The 16993-nt window shown below is 51.4% G+C and overlaps 2 protein-coding genes across 5 annotated transcripts in view; one reads left to right on the top strand and one right to left on the bottom strand.

The window, feature by feature from the left end:
• Nucleotides 1–4998, top strand: part of PIGU (phosphatidylinositol glycan anchor biosynthesis class U) — an 86911-nt gene extending 81913 nt beyond the window's left edge. For all 3 annotated transcript variants that reach the window (XM_028118863.2, XM_028118864.2, XM_028118862.2), the window contains one exon: nucleotides 4563–4998. In XM_028118863.2, coding sequence (XP_027974664.1) covers nucleotides 4563–4676 — 114 coding nt within the window. In that variant the 3' untranslated portion in view covers nucleotides 4677–4998. The remainder of the gene's footprint in view (nucleotides 1–4562) is intronic.
• Nucleotides 4999–5194: 196 nt separating this feature from the next.
• Nucleotides 5195–6806, bottom strand: MAP1LC3A (microtubule associated protein 1 light chain 3 alpha). Of its 2 annotated transcripts, XM_028118950.2 has the most exons (5): nucleotides 6603–6806; nucleotides 6264–6319; nucleotides 6081–6187; nucleotides 5630–5799; nucleotides 5195–5354 (listed from the first exon to the last, which is right to left on the bottom strand). In XM_028118950.2, the coding sequence occupies exons 1-4, from the start codon at nucleotides 6640–6642 to the stop codon at nucleotides 5637–5639; spliced, it is 366 nt and encodes a 121-aa protein (XP_027974751.1). In that variant the 5' UTR covers nucleotides 6643–6806; the 3' UTR covers nucleotides 5195–5354; nucleotides 5630–5636. The 2 variants fall into 2 exon arrangements, with proteins under 2 accessions (XP_027974751.1, XP_027974749.1); XM_028118948.2 differs by having other exon boundaries at nucleotides 5195–5799.
• Nucleotides 6807–16993: the final 10187 nt, after the last annotated feature.

Here is a 16993-nt window from a genome sequence, read left to right as displayed (position 1 = left end):
CATGGCCATCCAGGCACTGTTTGCAGGACCAGGCTGCGGTCAGGGTTTCTGGGGCGTGTGGGTGTGGTGCAGGGCAGAGTGGGGCACTAGAGGCTTCTGAGCAGGCAAGTGAAGGGTTCGTGCGCATGCGTGCGTGTGTGTGTGTGTGTGTGACTGAGAGAGACCGTAAGAGACTCCCAGAGAGAGATGGAGAGATTGAGAGAGAGAGAGAGACAGACAGACACTGGGAATCAAGAGGGGCCAGGATGATGCAGGAGGCCTTCCAGCAAGAGATGGCAGTGGGAGGGAGACAAGGAGGCTGAGTTGGAATCTGAGGAAGGAGATTGGCAGGACTTGGTGGTTGATGGCAGGAGAGAGGCCAAGGAGTCCAGTCATAGTTCTTGAGGGCAGCTTTAAAGAATGGGCTGCCCGGGGCGCCTGGGTGGCTCAGTTGGTTAAGCGTCTGCCTTTGGCTCAGATCATGATCCCAGGGTCCTGGGATTGAGCCCCACAGAGGGCTCCCCGCTCAGCAAGGAGTCTGTTTCTCCCTCCCCCTCTCCTTCTGTGTGCGCTCTCTCTCTCTCTCTCTGTCTCTCTCAAATAAATAAATCTTAAAAAAGAATGGGCTGCTCTTCAGGTCTCTGAAAACACAGAGGAATGGCACAAGGACTAGGAGCCACCTAGCCACAAGGTAAACTAGTTTATCACTCACTTTACAGATGCGGAAAATACAACTTAGAGTAGGGAAAGTGACTTACATAGGGTCACACAGCCACTAACTTGCCCGTGCTATTTCTACTGCCCCTCACCCAACTCCCACTGCCCAGACTGGGCAAAGGGGCTCTGGGTCTACAGCTGCTGTAGATCGGCCTCTGGGAAATCCCTTAGCCCAAATGGCAAGCCTCAAGGTCAGAAGAGGTTGTCTCGGCCAGCCTGCTACCAGCTGGGGGCATCACTCTGAAAGAGCCAAGCCTCCAGGCCAGGCTGGTGTCCACAAGATGCCTTTCCCTATGGGGGCAGGGCACCTAATCAGGACTAGTGACTTTGGTTCCAGACAGACCAAGCCAGCACACAGGGCTCTTTTCCTCCATGCCACCCTCCCCTGACACTTCATCCTGGAAAATTTCACAGACATAGCAAAGTTGAAAGACTGAACATTGAACATACCTACCACATACCTACCACCTAGACTGTACCATTGATGTTGTACTATACTTTTGTGATCACAAATTATCCATTCCTCAATCCATCTTATTTTTAAAATATATTTCAAAGTGAAGTACAGACATCACTGCATTTCCTACTAAACATCTCAGGATGTATATCATTAACCAGAGTTCAGTACTTATATTTTTCTTATATGAAATTTACATACAGTGAAAAACACAACTCAATGTGTACATTTTCCGAAGCTGCCCTTCATTCAGCAGCATATTTTTTGAGGTTCATTGATATTGTTGCAAATAACAATAGTACATTGCTTTCTTTAATTTTCTTTTTTTTAAAGTAGGCTCCACGCCCATTGTGGAGCCGAGTGCAGGGCTTGAACTCACAACCCTGAGATCCAGACCTGAGCTGATATCAAGAGTCAGATGTTTAACCGACTGAGCCACCCAGGCACCCCAGTACACTGCTTTTTTAAAATAAACTTTTTTTTTTTAAGATTTTATTTATTTGAGAGAGAACACAAGCAGGGGGAGAGGGAGAAGCAGGCTCCGCACCGAGCAGGAAGCCTGACACAGGACTTGATCCCAGGACCCCAGGATCATGACCTGAGCCAAAGGCAGACGCTTAACTGATTGAGCCACCAGGTGGCCCTTAAATAAACTTCTAAATTTCAGAATAACTTTAGATACAGAAAGTTCCCATATGCCCCACACCCAGGATCCGAGCCAGGAGACCACATTAATATGTTCTGTCTCTCCCATGTCCTCTGCCCACTTTCTCACTCTGTCCCAATTTCTCATGACCTAGACAGTCTTGAGGAGCACTGGCCAGGTCTCCTGTAGAGTGTCCCCACTTTGGGTTTATCTGATGCTTTTCTCATCATAAGACTGGGGTTTGGATTTTTGGAATGCTCAGGTACCATGCCCAGTACATGGTAGCCACCTGATCTCATACTGATGTTACCCTTCATCATTTGTTCAAGACGGTGTTTGGGGCTTCTCCAGTGTAGAATTACTATTTTCTCTTTCCCTGCACTGTTCTTTGGAAGTGAGTTACTGTATCTGGCCTGCCGGCAGGCAGGGAACAGGAGGACAGGCAGGAATTAAGCTCCACCTCCTGGAGGAGGGAATGTCTACATATGTTATTGGAATTTTTCTGTAAGGATTCCAAAAGGAATTCTCCCTCATTTATTTATTCGGTCATTTATTGGCTGGTTTTTTAAATTGATATTTTAATCAATGTAATACAAATACATACTTTACAATGTTAAAGATTATAAGGAAATAGAACAGCTCCCTATGGCCTGAGAGTTGTTTGCTCTGGTTCTTCTAAATACCATGCGTACTCTGCTATTTGTATTTCTTGACTTTTTTTTCCATTTTATATTAGATTGAACTATATGAAGTTTCCAGTATTCAACCATTTTTGATCTGCAGAAATGGCTATTTCATATGGTTCAACCTAATACCTAGTATTTTGACTTTCTAATCCTTGTACAGCTGATTGTGACACTGGAGTTGGTTCCTTTTGTTTCATTGTGAATTGTGATTTTGTATTTGACCCTCATTGGACCTGGTTCGGGGGTCAACCCCCACCCGCTCAGCCACAGCTCCAGGCTCTCCATCCCCAGACCGGGCACCTTGGGCCTGGGTGAGAAAGGGGCTGCAGGATGTGAGGTCAGCCTTTGCTGTGGTACCTGCCCCCCACCGGCAGCTGTGGGGCAAGGCCTCCGGGGCTCTCTGGGCTGTCTGCTCTGCTGATACCCTCAGCTGCAAGTTCTCTGCCCTGTGGCAGACTGGACCCCGGGTGCGTCGCCTTGCAGGTCATAGCCACTAGGCCAGCTCTCCTGGTGTAGCCTTAGGCCAACTACTGAACCCTTTGTGCCTCAGTTTCCTCGTCTATAGGATGGAGACCATCAGCCTTCCAGATGGGCTCCTCTGGTCATAAAATGGCAGGACTTTGTCCTGAGGCCAGCCATGGTGTTGGTCCTCAGTTCTTCCTTCAGGCCCCTCCATGTTCTTCCTGCCCACGGTATGAGGCTGCCCAGGACAGAAGTCTCCGTGGGTCAGAGGCCAAGATCCCAGATTCAGCTCAACCTCTGACCTGCTCTACAGACCCTAGCCAGGTGTTCCCCCTCCTCTGGGCTTCCATCTTCTCATCTGTGCCAACAGGTGGTTGGTGCTGATGGTCTAAGAGGCCTCTGAGTGGCTGAGACCTGGGGTTGTGAACCCCTCTACCCTCCTCCTGCCCCAGGCCCTGGGGGTCTTGGAATATAATGGGATTGTAAAACGTAGCAAGTCCTTGTTCCTCTCTGGGCCTCTGCGAGGGGGATGGTAGCCTGAGCTTCTAGGGCCCTTTTAATTCTGTGGCCCATACAGGAAAGGCAGACTGAGCTGGGCATGGATACCAGGGTGGCAGAACCCTGTGGGGACCTTCCCAGTCCAGGGGAGGAGCCACGCCATCAGGCAGTCACACAGATGAAAGAAAAACTAATCTGGATGAATTTGTGTTAAGAAATAGAGGTTAATGGGGGCCATGACCCAATCTGGGGGGTATGGGAGGGCTTCTCTAAGGAATCAGGATCCTTCCTGAGACCTGAAGGGTAAGGAGGTGTTGACTGGATGAAAGGGAAGGGAACATTCCAGGCAGAGGGAACAGCAGAGATCCTGCAGCAGAGGGAGAGGCCAGTGTCGCTGGAGCTGAGTGAGGTGGAGCAGGAGAGAGGGTGAGGGACCAGGCGCAAGGCCTCAGAGCCCCAAAGGAGCTGGTTCTTCACCTTAAGAGCCCTCGGAAGCCTTTAGAGGACCTTTCAGCTGGGAAGTAATAGGACGAGATTTTGTCCTGAAAAGCAACCTCTGGCTGCTAGGGAGAATGGACTGGATGTGGCGAGGGTTACAGGGGTGGGAGGCTTGGGACCAAGGAGCCCAAAGAGGAGACTGCTGTTGTTTAGATGACAGTGGCTTTGTCCAGGGTGGTAGCTCTAAGGACAAGTAGAAATGGATGGATCTGAGAGAGTCTGGGAGATAGAACTGCCAGGACTTAGCCTTGTGTCCGGCAGGTGAAGTGTCAGGTGATTCTGTGGCCTCAGCACCTGGAAGGAAGATGGGGGGTGTGGTATGGGCTCCCAGGGAGCAGCAGCTTTGGCAGGGGCTCAGCTGTACCATGGAGGAGCCTCATGGGCACCCAAGCAGTGAGGCGGAGGGGCCTGTGGGTGCAGACATACCATTCTGGAGTTCAGAGGCCGGAGCTTGGGCGGGTGGCACAAACCCACAGGGGTGGGATGGGATGGGGCAGTACAGGCAACTTCTGAAGTGCAAGACCTTGCAGGGTCTCCCCAAAACCTGCCTAGCCTCTCAGCAACCCAAGGTTCTGGGGGAGGTTCCTCAGCGCTGCTGACAGCTCCTCTCTCCCTGCAGATCCTGCTCATCTCGGATTACTTCTATGCCTTCCTGCGGCGCGAGTACTACCTCACCCATGGGCTCTACTTGACTGCCAAGGACGGCACAGAGGCCATGCTCGTGCTCAAGTAGGCCTGGCTGGGCCCAGGGCTGCATGGACTTCAGGGGGTGGAAGGGCCCGGAGCTGAGCCCAGCCCTCGAGCCGGAGTTGCCAGCAGAGGAGTCCTCAGGCAAATGAGGTTTGAGTCCAGGGTTCCGAAGCTCTGGCACCAGAGGGGAACCAGGGCTGGCAGCAAGGCCGGTGGGGAGTAGCCAGGAGCACCTCCCCTTGGGCCCTACTCTTTTGACTCTGCAGACCAGGGAGCCCCCTCCGATGCTGGATAGGGTAAGAAGCAGGGGAGCAGGATTTGTTAGGTTGTGGCTACTTAATAAATGTTTTTTGTTATGAAATCTATCCTGGGCTTACACTGAACTCCTGGAAAGGGTGGACTTGTCCTTGAACACCACCCCCATATACTACACACTGGTGTGGGTTTCCAGAATGAGCCCCAGGTCCACAGCACACAAGTCTGTTCCCTGACGAGCTGAGACTGGTGTGAGACAGCCCCACTGGCAGCCCTCCCCACACCCCAAGCAGCTGGAGGCAAAGGGCCAGGCAGGCCTGAGCAATCTTTATTCTGCAGAGGGACAATGACCACAGATCCATACACCATGTCAAGACCAGGTGAGCCAGGGGCCAGTCCTTCAGGGGTGGGCAGGTCCGGGGGTGGGGCAGCGCCTCAGGTGAGGGAGGGGCAGATGGGCAGGGGCCTAAAAAAAAGACAAATCACACGGAGCAGGGGTGCTGGGGGCTGTTCCCTACCCTCCCCCATCCCAGCCAGCACCCAGGGCAACCCTAACAATGGCCCAGGATCCACCCAGGGGCAGTGTAGGTGTGGTTGGTGCCCCCTGGCTAGGGGGGGCAGCATCCCTGCCTAGCTCATCTCGGGCAGAGGCAGTTCAGTTCAGGAGCCAGGAGCTCCCTGGGCAGAGCCTGACAGGGCCCTCCCCCTCCCCCACGCCCAGGCCAAACACCACCCCCCTACTGCTGGCTCAGAAGCCGAAGGTTTCCTGGGAGGCGTAGACCATGTAGAGGAAGCCATCGTCGTCCTTCTCCTGCTCATAGATGTCCGCAATGGGTGTGGACACGCTCACCATGCTGTGCTGGTTCACCAGCAGGAAGAAGGCCTGCGTGGGGTTCAGCTGCAGGCGGCGCCTGGGGTGGGCAGAAGAGCAAGCCTACGGTGAAGGGGCCTGGCTGCTGGGTGGGTGGAGCCCTGACCCCCCCCACCTCCCTCTCTCCAAAAGGATTCTGAGGCGGCTTCACACCCATCCCAGGCCCTTCTAGAAGCTCTCACCTCTGACCTGACACTGACCCCAACCCTGACCTTGGCCTTTCCCAACCTCCCCAAAACAGGGATTCAGGGCCCAGCCCCGCGAGGGCCCCGCCATCCCCAAAAGGACCCCAGGCCCCTATGACTGCTGCTGCCCACACACCGGATGATCTTGACCAACTCGCTCATGTTGACATGGTCTGGGACCAGGAACTTGGTCTTGTCCAGGACCGGCAGCTGCTTCTCACCCTTGTAGCGCTCGATGATCACCTAGGGGTGGGGCGAGGGATGCGTGAGCCGGGAGGGGCCTGGGGCCGCGGGGAAGGGAGGGGGCGGCGGGACTCACCGGGATCTTGCTAGGGTGCTGGTCGCGGATCTGCTGCACCTCCTTACAGCGGTCGGCTGCGGACAGTGGGCGGGCAGTGAGGCCGAGAGAGGTCCCGCTCGCCGTTCGCCCCGCCTGTCCCCGGCCCCGCCCCCCCGAGCCCCCGCCCCCAGGGCCGTCAGGCCCCAGGGCCTGGCACCCGCCGGGCTCCGAGGCGAGGCCCCGGCCCAGGCCTGAACCTGCCTCCCGGCCCGGGGGTCTAGCCCGAGTCTGACGTCACGGGGCTGACGTCGCCTGCGGCAGTCCGGGTCAGTCGCGGCGCCCCCACCCCGCGCCCGCCGACCGCCCGCCGGGCCTCACCGAAGGTCCGCCGCTGCTTGAAAGGCCGGTCCGAGGGCATCGCGCGGGCCCGGCGGGGCGCGCAGGCCGGGGCTCCGGGGCGCGCGGCTTGGGGCTCTGTCTGAGGTTCGGGGGCTCCGCGCCTCGCGCTCAAGGGCTCCGGGGCTGTGAGCTGAGCCTGGCGGCGGTGGCTCGGGGAGGTAACTCGCCCGGGTGACGTCAGGTCACAACATTCCTTAAAGGGGAGGCCGGCGCGCCGCTCCCATTGGGCCGACGCAAAACCCGCCCGCCCGGACCCGTGACGTCACGGCGCAGAGAGCTGGACTCCGGGCCAGCGCCGCGAAGGGGCGGGGCTCCCCGGCGCGTCACAGTCCTGTGACGTCATGGGCTGCCGGCCCCTCTCCCCGAGGCCGGGGCTGAGAGACTGGCGGGGCTGCGGTCAGTTGGGCTGGCTGACCCGCTGCGCGCGGGCCAGTCTGGGGTTTAGCGGCTCTCTGTTCCCACTGGTGCTAAGTCATCCCACGGCACACTCTGTTCCGTTCCAGAGATGGTGCGAGGCACTGGGGTGACAACAGCGAACCTAAAGACCTCCTCACCTTCGTGGAGCTCATGGTTACAGGAAAAAAAGCTAGGGTGGCGTGGGGGGGATTAAAACACGAAAGAGCAAGATGCTAAAAAGAATCACACAGGTTTTAAAAGGAATTTCTAGAATTAGAAACACCACTGAAATTCAGGTCTCAAAGGATGAGACCAGAAAGTAGATTAGACGCAGCAGAAGGTAAGTCACTGAGCTGGAGGAGAGAGCCCAAGCTACTGACCAGAGAAACAAGGTGATGGACAATGTAAAAGGGGAAGGGACAGGTCCGTCAGAATTCCAGGAGAAGAGAAAAGAAGTGGGAGAGGCAGTTCCTGAAGAAGAGCTTCCAAACTTGACTAAAGACCAGGAACCTCACATAAAATCCAGAGCAGGATAAACAAAAGTAGCATCTTGGCACTTTGTAATGAATTTGCAGAACTCTAAAAAGATAGGAAAATGCTAAACAACTCGACCGGTAAACATGGAAGTAGGTCTAAAACACCGTGGAACATGAACATGATTATCAATTTGTGGAGTACAAAACGAGAGGACACAGCAACATGTCAGACGGAAGTGGGTAATCAGTTCAAGTGCTCTTAGTTAAGGGGAGGAGGATAAAGATACTGGTAATTGTCCAGCTTTGTATATCCAAGTGTGTGTTTCAGATACTTATGAGGGATCGTTAAAAGAATGGAAGGTGTAGGGGCGTCTGGGTGGCTCAGTTGGTTAAACGTCTGCCCAGGGTCCTAGGATCGAGCCCCGCGTGGGGCTCCCTGCTCGGCAGGGAGTCTGCTTCTCCCTCTCCTTCTGCCTGCCGCTGCCCCTGCTTGTGTGGTCTCTCTCTGTTGGATGAATAAATAAAATATTTTTAAAAAAATGGAAAGTGTAACTGCCAATGCAGAAAAGGAGAAAAGGGTAGTAAAAAAGAATGGTATAGGATACAAAACCAGAGGTAAAAAAAGGCTTTACATTCACCTATTTAAACAGATGATCAAACTGGCCAAGGAAAATAAAATGCAGCTCTACATGGTGTTTACAAGAGGACAGTTAAAATGTAAGTGCACCGGGCACCTGGGTGGCTCAGTTGGTTAAGCGACTGCCTTTGGCTCAGGTCATGATCCTGGGGTCTTGGGATTGAGTCCCACATTGGGCTTCCCTTGCTCTGCAGGGAGCCTGCTTCTCTCTCTGCCTCTGCCTGCCACTCCCCCTGCTTGTGCTCTGTCAAAGAAATAAAATCTTTAAAATAAGAAAAACGTAAGTGCACCAACAGTAAAATGATGGGAAAAGGTATACTAGAGAAAAGCTAACCAGAAGGTGTATCTATAGCAAAATCAGACAAAATAGGCTTTAAGATAAAAGACATTATTAGAGATAAAGAGGGTGACCACAAAATGATGAAAAGTACAACTTTTAGGAAGACATAACTCTTGTAAAATATACAAGTTAGAAGTTTAAGACTGAAAATGTATAAAACGAAAGTGATAGGATACAAGGAGAAATTGCCAGATCTTTCATCACAGTGAGACTTAAGACCTCTTTCAGTAACTGATTGACCCAACAGCCAAAAAAAGGATATAGAAGATATTAATGAACCCTGATAGGACCATGAACCCAGAACCCAATATTGTTACTTTTAAGCACACAAGAAACATTTACCAAAAAATGACCTAAAAATAGCCCCAAGATAAATCTCAAAGGTATCAAATATACCATCCATTCCATGGAGACCATATTTCTATGACCACAGACCAGAGCCAAGTAAACTCCAAATGTTTGGACGTTTAAACATCTAAAAAGCTTTTTACTCAAAGATGAAATTCTGTAGAAATGAAAACTAGATCAAAAAAATGAGAATACATATAAAAACTCATGGTAGGGGTAAGGCAACTAAAGCATCATTTGGCAGATCTATAGCTTTATTATAGTAGGTAAGAAATACAGAAAATTTACAAGCAGAGTGTTAAAGAAATTTATTTATTTGTTTATTTGACAGAGAGAGAGCACAAGCAGGGGTAACCGTAGAGGGAGAGGGAGAAGCAGGCTCCCCGCCAAGCAGGGAGCCCGATGCAGGCCCTGGCTCGATCCCAGGACCCTGAGATCATCACCTGAGCCGAAAGCAGACACACAACCATCTGAGCCACCCAGGCACCCCAAAGAAATTTTTTAAAGATTTATTTATCAGGGGCACCTGAGTGGCTCAGTCAGTTAAGTGTCCAGCTCTTGATTTTGGCTTAGGTCATGATCTTGGGGTCATGGGATGGAGCTCCACACTGGGTGCAGAGTCTGCTTGTGATTCTCTCTCCCTCTGCCCCTCCTCCTGCTTGCACACTCTCAAATAAAATGTAAATATATATATATATATATGATTCCTTTATTAGAGGGGCACCTGGGTGGCTCAGTTGGTTGAGCAGCTGACTCATGGTTTCAGCTCAGGTCATGATCTCAGGGTCCTGCTATTGAGCCCCATGTTGGGCTCTGCACTCAGCAGGGAGTCCGCTGGAGATTCATTTTCTCTACCCCCCTCCCTACCTCCTTCCCTCCCTCCCCCCGCTCATGTGCACACACACTCTCTCAAATTAGAGAGAGTGTGGGGTGTAGGGACAGAGGGAGAGAGAGAATCTTCAGCAGACTCCCCACTGAGTGCAGAGACTTACTCCGGCTGATCTCATGACCCCGATCATGACCTGAGCTGAAATCAAGACTGGGATGCTTAACCAACTGAGCCACCCAGGTACCCCTAAAGAATTTTTAAAAGGAGTAATAGTGTCAACCCAAAGAAAGTGGAAAGAAGATAATAATGAAGAGGAGAAATTGAAATAGAAAACAAAAACACTAGGATGGACCACAAAGTGGGATCTTTGAAGAGACCAATAAAATATTAATGTGAAAAATGGACATTAACTATCATTTCTAGCAGAAATGATAAAAATAAGAATGTTATAGGGGCGCCTGGGTGGCTCAGTCAGCTAAGTGTCTGCCTTCGGCTCCGGTCATGATCCCAGGGTCCTGGATCAAGTCCCACATCGGGCTCCCTGCTCAGCGAGGAGCCTGCTTCTCCCTCTCCCTCTGCCTCCTCTCTGCCTACTTGTGCTCTCTCTGTCAAATAAATAAAATCGTTAAAAAGATAAGAATGTTATAAACTTTATGCCAGTCAATTTAAAACTTAGATGAAATGGACAATTTTCTAGAAAAAGATAATTTGTCAGGACTAATTCAAAAAGAAATAGATAAATGAGTAGCCATATACCTAAAAAAAATAAATAATCCAGCTGGTTTTCTAGGTGACTTCTCCCCCGCCCCCCCAAAAAACCCTGCAGCAAACATCATACTTTATGGTAAAACACCATACTATATGGTAAAATGTAAAGCATTATTCCCTTTAAAGCCAGGAACAAAATTTGGCATTTTGTCATTGAACACATTGCAACATTGTATCAAGGTCCCAGCTAGAGCACCAAGCCAAGAAGAAGAAAGGAGAAGGCACAGCCTTCTATCTATCACTCACAGCCAGAAGATGCAGAGGAACCATGGACAACAGAATACTTCTAACTAATATGAACTAATATCATACCACGTTTTAGAGAAAGATGGGAAAAATAGGAACTCTCCACACAGCTGATGGGAGTGTAAATCTTTTCAGTCACACTAAAGAGCAATTTGGCAAAATCTACTGAAACTGAAGATGCCTATATCCTACAGACCAGGAATTCCACTTGCTGTGTACCATATGGGCTCAAGGGAACACAGTTAAATATGTTTAATTGGAGCATTTTCATAATAGCAAAAAAACTGGGACTACCTAAATGTCCTACTGAATATCTTGGGTATTCCTCTAACAGAGCAAAACACCGTGAGAGAGAAGGGGTCAGCAAACTTTCCCTTGAAAAGGCCAGACGGTAAATATGTTTGGCTTTGCAGGCCATTTGATCCCCAGCAACTACTCAATTCTGTTGGAGTGTGGAAGCAGCCTTGGGGCCCAAATGAACATGGTTGTGTCCCAATAAAACTTTATTTGCTAAAATAGATCTGGCCTGAGGCCTTGGTTCACGGACTCTTGATCTAAAGCTGTGTCAAAATGGACAAATCTCACAAAGTTACAGGACAGTGTGGTCAGAGCTGTTAAGTGCAGCTGAAAGAACTAGGTCAGCCATGGCCTTGGGGAAGTGGTTACACCTCTCTTTTGTCTGACTAAGCCCCGGATTGAGGCTACAGTTGGGGAGGGGCCCATCCCCCAAATCCCAAGGTCTGTGCTCACTCTTCCTCTTCCCTGACCTGTCAGCAGGACTGATACCCCTTCTTCCAGTCCTCTGATTTCTCTCCCCACCGCTTCCTCCTCTCCCCCATCTCCCTCGAATCCAAAGGTCTGGTCTACTCCAGGTCTCTACTTGAACGCCTAGGAGACATCTCGAATTTAGCTTCCCCTAAATGAACCTATGCTCTTCCTCTAAAATGTGCTCCCATTGTAAATCTTCCCTGTCTCCATCTGTCATCTTTGACGCCTTTCTTTCTTTCACTACCCACACATCTGATCCATGCTCAAACCCTGCTGGCCCACATTTCAAAAACAGCTCCAGATGGGCGCCTGGGTGGCTCAGTTGGTTGGGCGACTGCCTTCGGCTCAGGTCATGATCCTGGAGTCCCAGGATCGAGTCCCGCATCGGGCTCCCTGCTCGGCGGGGGGGAGTCTGCTTCTCCCTCTGACCCTCTTCCCTCTCGTGCTCTCTATCTCTCATTCTCTCTCTCTCGAATAAATAAATAAAATCTTTAAAAAAAAAGAAAATGTGGCACACACACACAGGAATATTAATCCATAAAAAAGAATGGAATCTTGCCATTTGTGACAACATTGATGGACCATGATCTCACTGATATGTGAAATCTAAAAAAAACAAACAAGCTCATAGATAGAGAACAGATTAATGGTTGCCATAGGCTGGGAAGTGGGGCGGGGCAAAAGAAGTAAAAGGGGTCAAAAGGCACACACTTTCAGTTATAAGTCAAGGGGGGGGCCACCTGGGTGGCTCAGTTGGTTGGGCGTCTGATTCTTGATTTCAGCTCAGGTCATGATCTCCAGGTCGTGAGATCGAGCCCCACCTCGGTGGGGCAGTGGGGAGGAAGTCAAGGGGATGTAACGTACAGCATGGTGACTAGGATTAGTAATGTATATTTGTGTATATTTGAAAGTTGCTAAAGAGTAGATCTTAAAAGTTCCCATCACAAGAAAAAAATTTTTGTAACTATGTATGCTAATAGTTGTTAACCAAACTTACGGTGATCATCTCATAATATATACAAATGTTGAATCATTATGTTGTACACCAAAAGGTAATATGTTATATGTCAATTATGTCTCAACAGAAAAAAGGGAAAAAAACCAGTAAGTTACAGACATCAGTTCACTTTATCTCTAAACCCTTCACATCCATATCAATGTGTGGTTTTGGTTATTTTTTTTTTCATTACAGGGATAAAATTTACATACAACTAAACACAGATTTTAAGTGTGTGTTTGAGGCATTTTGGCACCTGTGCAACCCAAACTCCTGCAAAGATATAGAACACTACCATCACCTTTTTAGAAAGTTCCCTCTTGCCCCTTCTCAGTCCATTTCCACACTCACCTCCAGATGCAACCACCGTTCGGAGTTTTTCACCATAGATTAGTCTGAGCCGGTCTAGAACTTCATAGAAACAGAACAATACAGTACACGCTTTTGTATCTGGCTTCTTTACCTCAGTATAAACATTTTGAGGTTCACGTTGTTGCAAATACCAGTAGACCATTTCTTTATATTGCCGAGTAGTTTCCATTGTATGGATGCACCAGTTTGGTTATCCATTCTCCTACCAGTGGAGACCTGGACTGTCCAGCTTTTGGTGATTGTAATAAAGATAATATGAACATACCTATAACAGTCTGTGTGTGGACATACTCATTTTATTTCACTTGGACAAATATCTAGGAGTGGAATTGCTGGTTTATGGGGTAGGTGTGTGTTTGGTTTTATAAGAAGTTACCAGATCTTTTTCTTTTTCCTTTTTTTAAGATTTTATTTATTTGACAGAGTTAGCGAGAGCAGGGACACAAGCAGGGGGAGTGGGAGAGGGAGAAGCAGGCTTCCCGCGGAGCAGGGAGCCCGGTGCGGGGCTCGATCCCAGGACCCTGGGATCATGACCTGAGCCGAAAGCAGACGCTTAACAACTGAGCCACCCAGGCGCCCCTCCAGATCTTTTTCTAAAGTAGTGGTTTCATTTTAGAGTCCTATCAACATTATACGGGAGATGTAGTAGCTCTGTATCTTTGCCAACATTTGGTGTTGCCAGTTGTTCTAATTTTAGCCACTCTGGTGGGTGTGCAGTGGTATCTCATTGTGGGTCTACATTTAATATGGCATATAATTATTACAAAAATGATTTTATTTCTCCCTCCCACTAACTTTCAAGACCCTTAAGGGCAGCATTTACTGTGTGTTTGGTTCCTGCTCTATCCCCTCTGTCTGTTCCTTTACACAGTGGCAGAGAGATGTGGGTCCAAAGTAGCTTTACCTCTTACTGGAAAACTTTGAGCACATTCTTTCCCCCTGGAGCCTCAATTTCGTCACCCGGAGACGCTCACAGAACCTACCTCTGAGGTCAAGGATCTGTATCAGTGCGTGACCAGGAGGGCATGGGGCTCTGGGGAAACAGGGCCGGGAATCAGATGGACCAACTTTAGTACCCAGTGCTGCGGTATCTTATTTAAGGCAATGAACTCACTTATAAAATGGGCCTCACTTTGGGAGGACCCGGGAGGACGGAGGTCTGAGTCAGGGTCATTATCTCTGAGTGAGGATTGGTTGTTCCTGTTTACAGACTCTAAGTGGAATTTTCCAAAGACTGGAGGGAATGAAACCCCCCCAGAGGTCCCCAGGCCTCTGGCTGGGGCTGCCCTACCCTCACTCCTCGAAGTCTCTCTGGCCTCACTGGGAAGTATAGGCCATGACCACCAGTCCCACTGCCCGCATGGGGCCTCGCTCCCTCCGACCCCTCCTTTCCCTCTAGCCGGGGTCGTGCTCAGCTCTCACCCTCCGTCCCTCCCTGAATGCTGGGGCCGGCGTCGCTCCTCCCCACCCTCCCCTCCTCTGTCCTCACCACCCCCCCGCCCTCCCCATACACTGGCCTTCAGAGCTGGCCAGTCCCCTGGAGAGGTTGCCTCCCATCGGCCTTTGCAGGCTCTGGCTGCACCCAGGAGATCTCATCCTGCCATGGCCCTCATCTCTCCTCAGCCCGCTCAAGTCATCCTGGGTCACGTTCCCGTTCACACCCATCAGTGCCTTCAACATGACAGCGGCTCCCAGATCCCTACTTCCAGCCCTGATTTTCCCCCAGGGCCTCAGGTCTGGGTCCTGCCTCCTGAGCAAAGGTTGCCTCAGGATGTTGAGGCTTCTCAGCTTCAACACGTCCGAGAGCAGCCACCATCTTCCCCAGGACCCGCGCCCCCTGCTTACCCCCACCTGCCCTTACAGCCCATCACCCCGGCCTGACCGGGTCTCAGCCGGGCTCTCCCCTTCAGTCACCGATCCAGTCACTCTCTGAATCCTCCCAGACCCCTCTGTCCCGTCCCGACCCTCCCCGCTGTCACTCCGCCAGGTCAGCGTGGCCCCCCACTTCGCGGGTCTCAGCCTCGACCGCACACTTCCCCACCGGCCTTGGAACACCACCCCCCGTCAGTCACTTCCCCGCCGTCTGCACTCCCTCCTGCGGGCGCACGCTCCACAGCCCACCCCAATTACCATTTCCCACAGCCCGGAACTCCCCCATTCTGCTGAACACCCCAGTCCTGGTGGAAGCCCCCGAGAGCGCGCAGCACCGCCGCGCCCCTGCGGCCGCGACACTGTTGACCGCAGCACCGCTCGGCTGGGCCCTGCCCAACCAGCCCGCCACGCTGCCCCGGGCGGCTCCGGCCCTCCGCCGTCGCGGCCCCCTGCGCCCTCGCCCTGCCTCCCCTCGGGGGGCCGTGCACTAGCTGCCCCTGTTCTTGCCTAAGCCAGCCCTCCCCCGGGGCCCTGGGGCCACCCTTCTCCCGAAGGCCCCTCCGCGTCCCTCACCAGCAAACAGACCTGTTCTGGGAACTCACACACCCCTCCTCCGCTCCCTTCCCAACCCACTGCTATGAGCACTCTCTCCTTGAAGTTCCTTCTCTCGGCTTCTGTGGGGAGACTGCGGACTGTTGCCCCCCACCCCAACACACACACACAGCTATGGCGCTTCTCCCCCCTTGGAACAGAACCCCGAATGTCTCGTAGGGCAGCCGCACACCCAGCCCAATTTCCCACCTTCCGCTGCAGTTAAGAGTGACAAGATGACAACACTTTTGTCCATAAAACATAAGTGTTGCGGGACAAGATCATCCTACCGGACATGGTGGGCGTCTACAACAGCAAGACCTTCGACCAGGTGGGACTCAGGCCCGAGATGATCGGTGGCCACCTACAGTCCTGTGAAGCACGCTGGCCTGGCCTGGGGGCCATCCCTTCCTCCTGCTTCAAACCCCTCAAGTAGCCTGCTTGGTTGTTGTAAGGGCATAGAGTGCTCTTGGGGGGGCGGGGGGAGGGTGGAAAGTGCTCTGTGGGGGCTTCTGGGAACTCTCCTTAAAGGAAAAGAGTACATCCTTGTGTACCCCATCCTCCGTCAGCTGCCTGAAACTTGAGTGTGATGGCTGGGGCTCTAGCAGCTATCTTGGATCACAAGGACAAAGGTTATACATACCCTGGGGATGGTGGAGCTGAAAGCTGAAAAGAGCCTGGGTCCCTGACGACTTTGTGGAGTCACCATTCCAACCCTGGACTACTGACTAGATAAATTTTTATCTTGTTTAAGCCACAGTTATTTTGAGTTTTCTGCAGCTGAACTAAATCCTAATTGAAAGAGCTTTTGTCTCAAATGGCTCTCCTAGCCTCCCTCCTTCTCATTCTCTGCTAGTGTCTGCTCCTGGAGCAGACCTCCAGAGGTGAAGTATCCCTGGTGATGCCTTCAGACCCTTCCTCTCTCCTTTCGCTCCCTCTTTCACTCTGGTGAATTCATGTAAAGCCCTTCGCTTTAATCACAGGCTTACGGTCCCAAGTCTGTATGTCCAGCACAGAATTGTGTATTCAACAGTGTGTGCAACATATCGGACACACTGATATCTAATAGGCCCAGATTAAGTAGGCCATTTCAAAATTGTTCTCGTCCCCTCCAAAATTGCTCCCCATCTCAATGAGTGGCAGCACCTGGTTGCTCAAGCAAGCACCTAGGAGTCCCCTGGAGGTCTCATTCCTTCCCTCCCACCAGTTCAGCAAGTTCTGATGCTCTCCTTGGAATCCCCCTCCTACACCTGCCCCCAGCAAGGACCCCAAGTTAATCCTCTCACCCAGGCCACCATCAGTGCTCACCTGGCTGACTGGCCTCCGGTTTCCACTCAGGTCCTGCATTCTCCACAGAGCCACCAGAATGCAAAATATGTGTACACTTTTATTTTATTTTATTAATATTTTATTTATTTATGTGACAGAGAGAGACACAGCGAGAGAGGGAACACAAGCAGGGGGAGTGGGAGAGGGAGAAGCAGGCTTCCCACCGAGCAGGGAGCCCGATGTGGGGCTCGATCCCAGGACCCCGGGATCATGACCTGAGCCGAAGGCAGACACTTAACGACCGAGCCACCCAGGCGCCCCTATGTGTGCACTTTTTTTTTTTAAAGATTTTATTTATTTATTTGAGAGAGAGAGAATGAGAGAGAGAGCACATGAGAGGGGGGGAGGGTCAGAGGGAGAAGCAGGCTCCCCGCTGAGCAGGGAGCCCGATGCGGGACTCG

Source organism: Eumetopias jubatus, unplaced genomic scaffold, assembly GCF_037043125.1.
Source record: "Eumetopias jubatus isolate StellerSeaLion01/CBP00866 unplaced genomic scaffold, mEumJub1_p1.0 scaffold_9, whole genome shotgun sequence".
Classification (NCBI taxonomy): domain Eukaryota; kingdom Metazoa; phylum Chordata; class Mammalia; order Carnivora; family Otariidae; genus Eumetopias; species Eumetopias jubatus.
The sequence above is the reverse complement of the archived record's forward strand: the minus strand, read 5'-3'. Positions and strand labels throughout refer to the sequence as shown.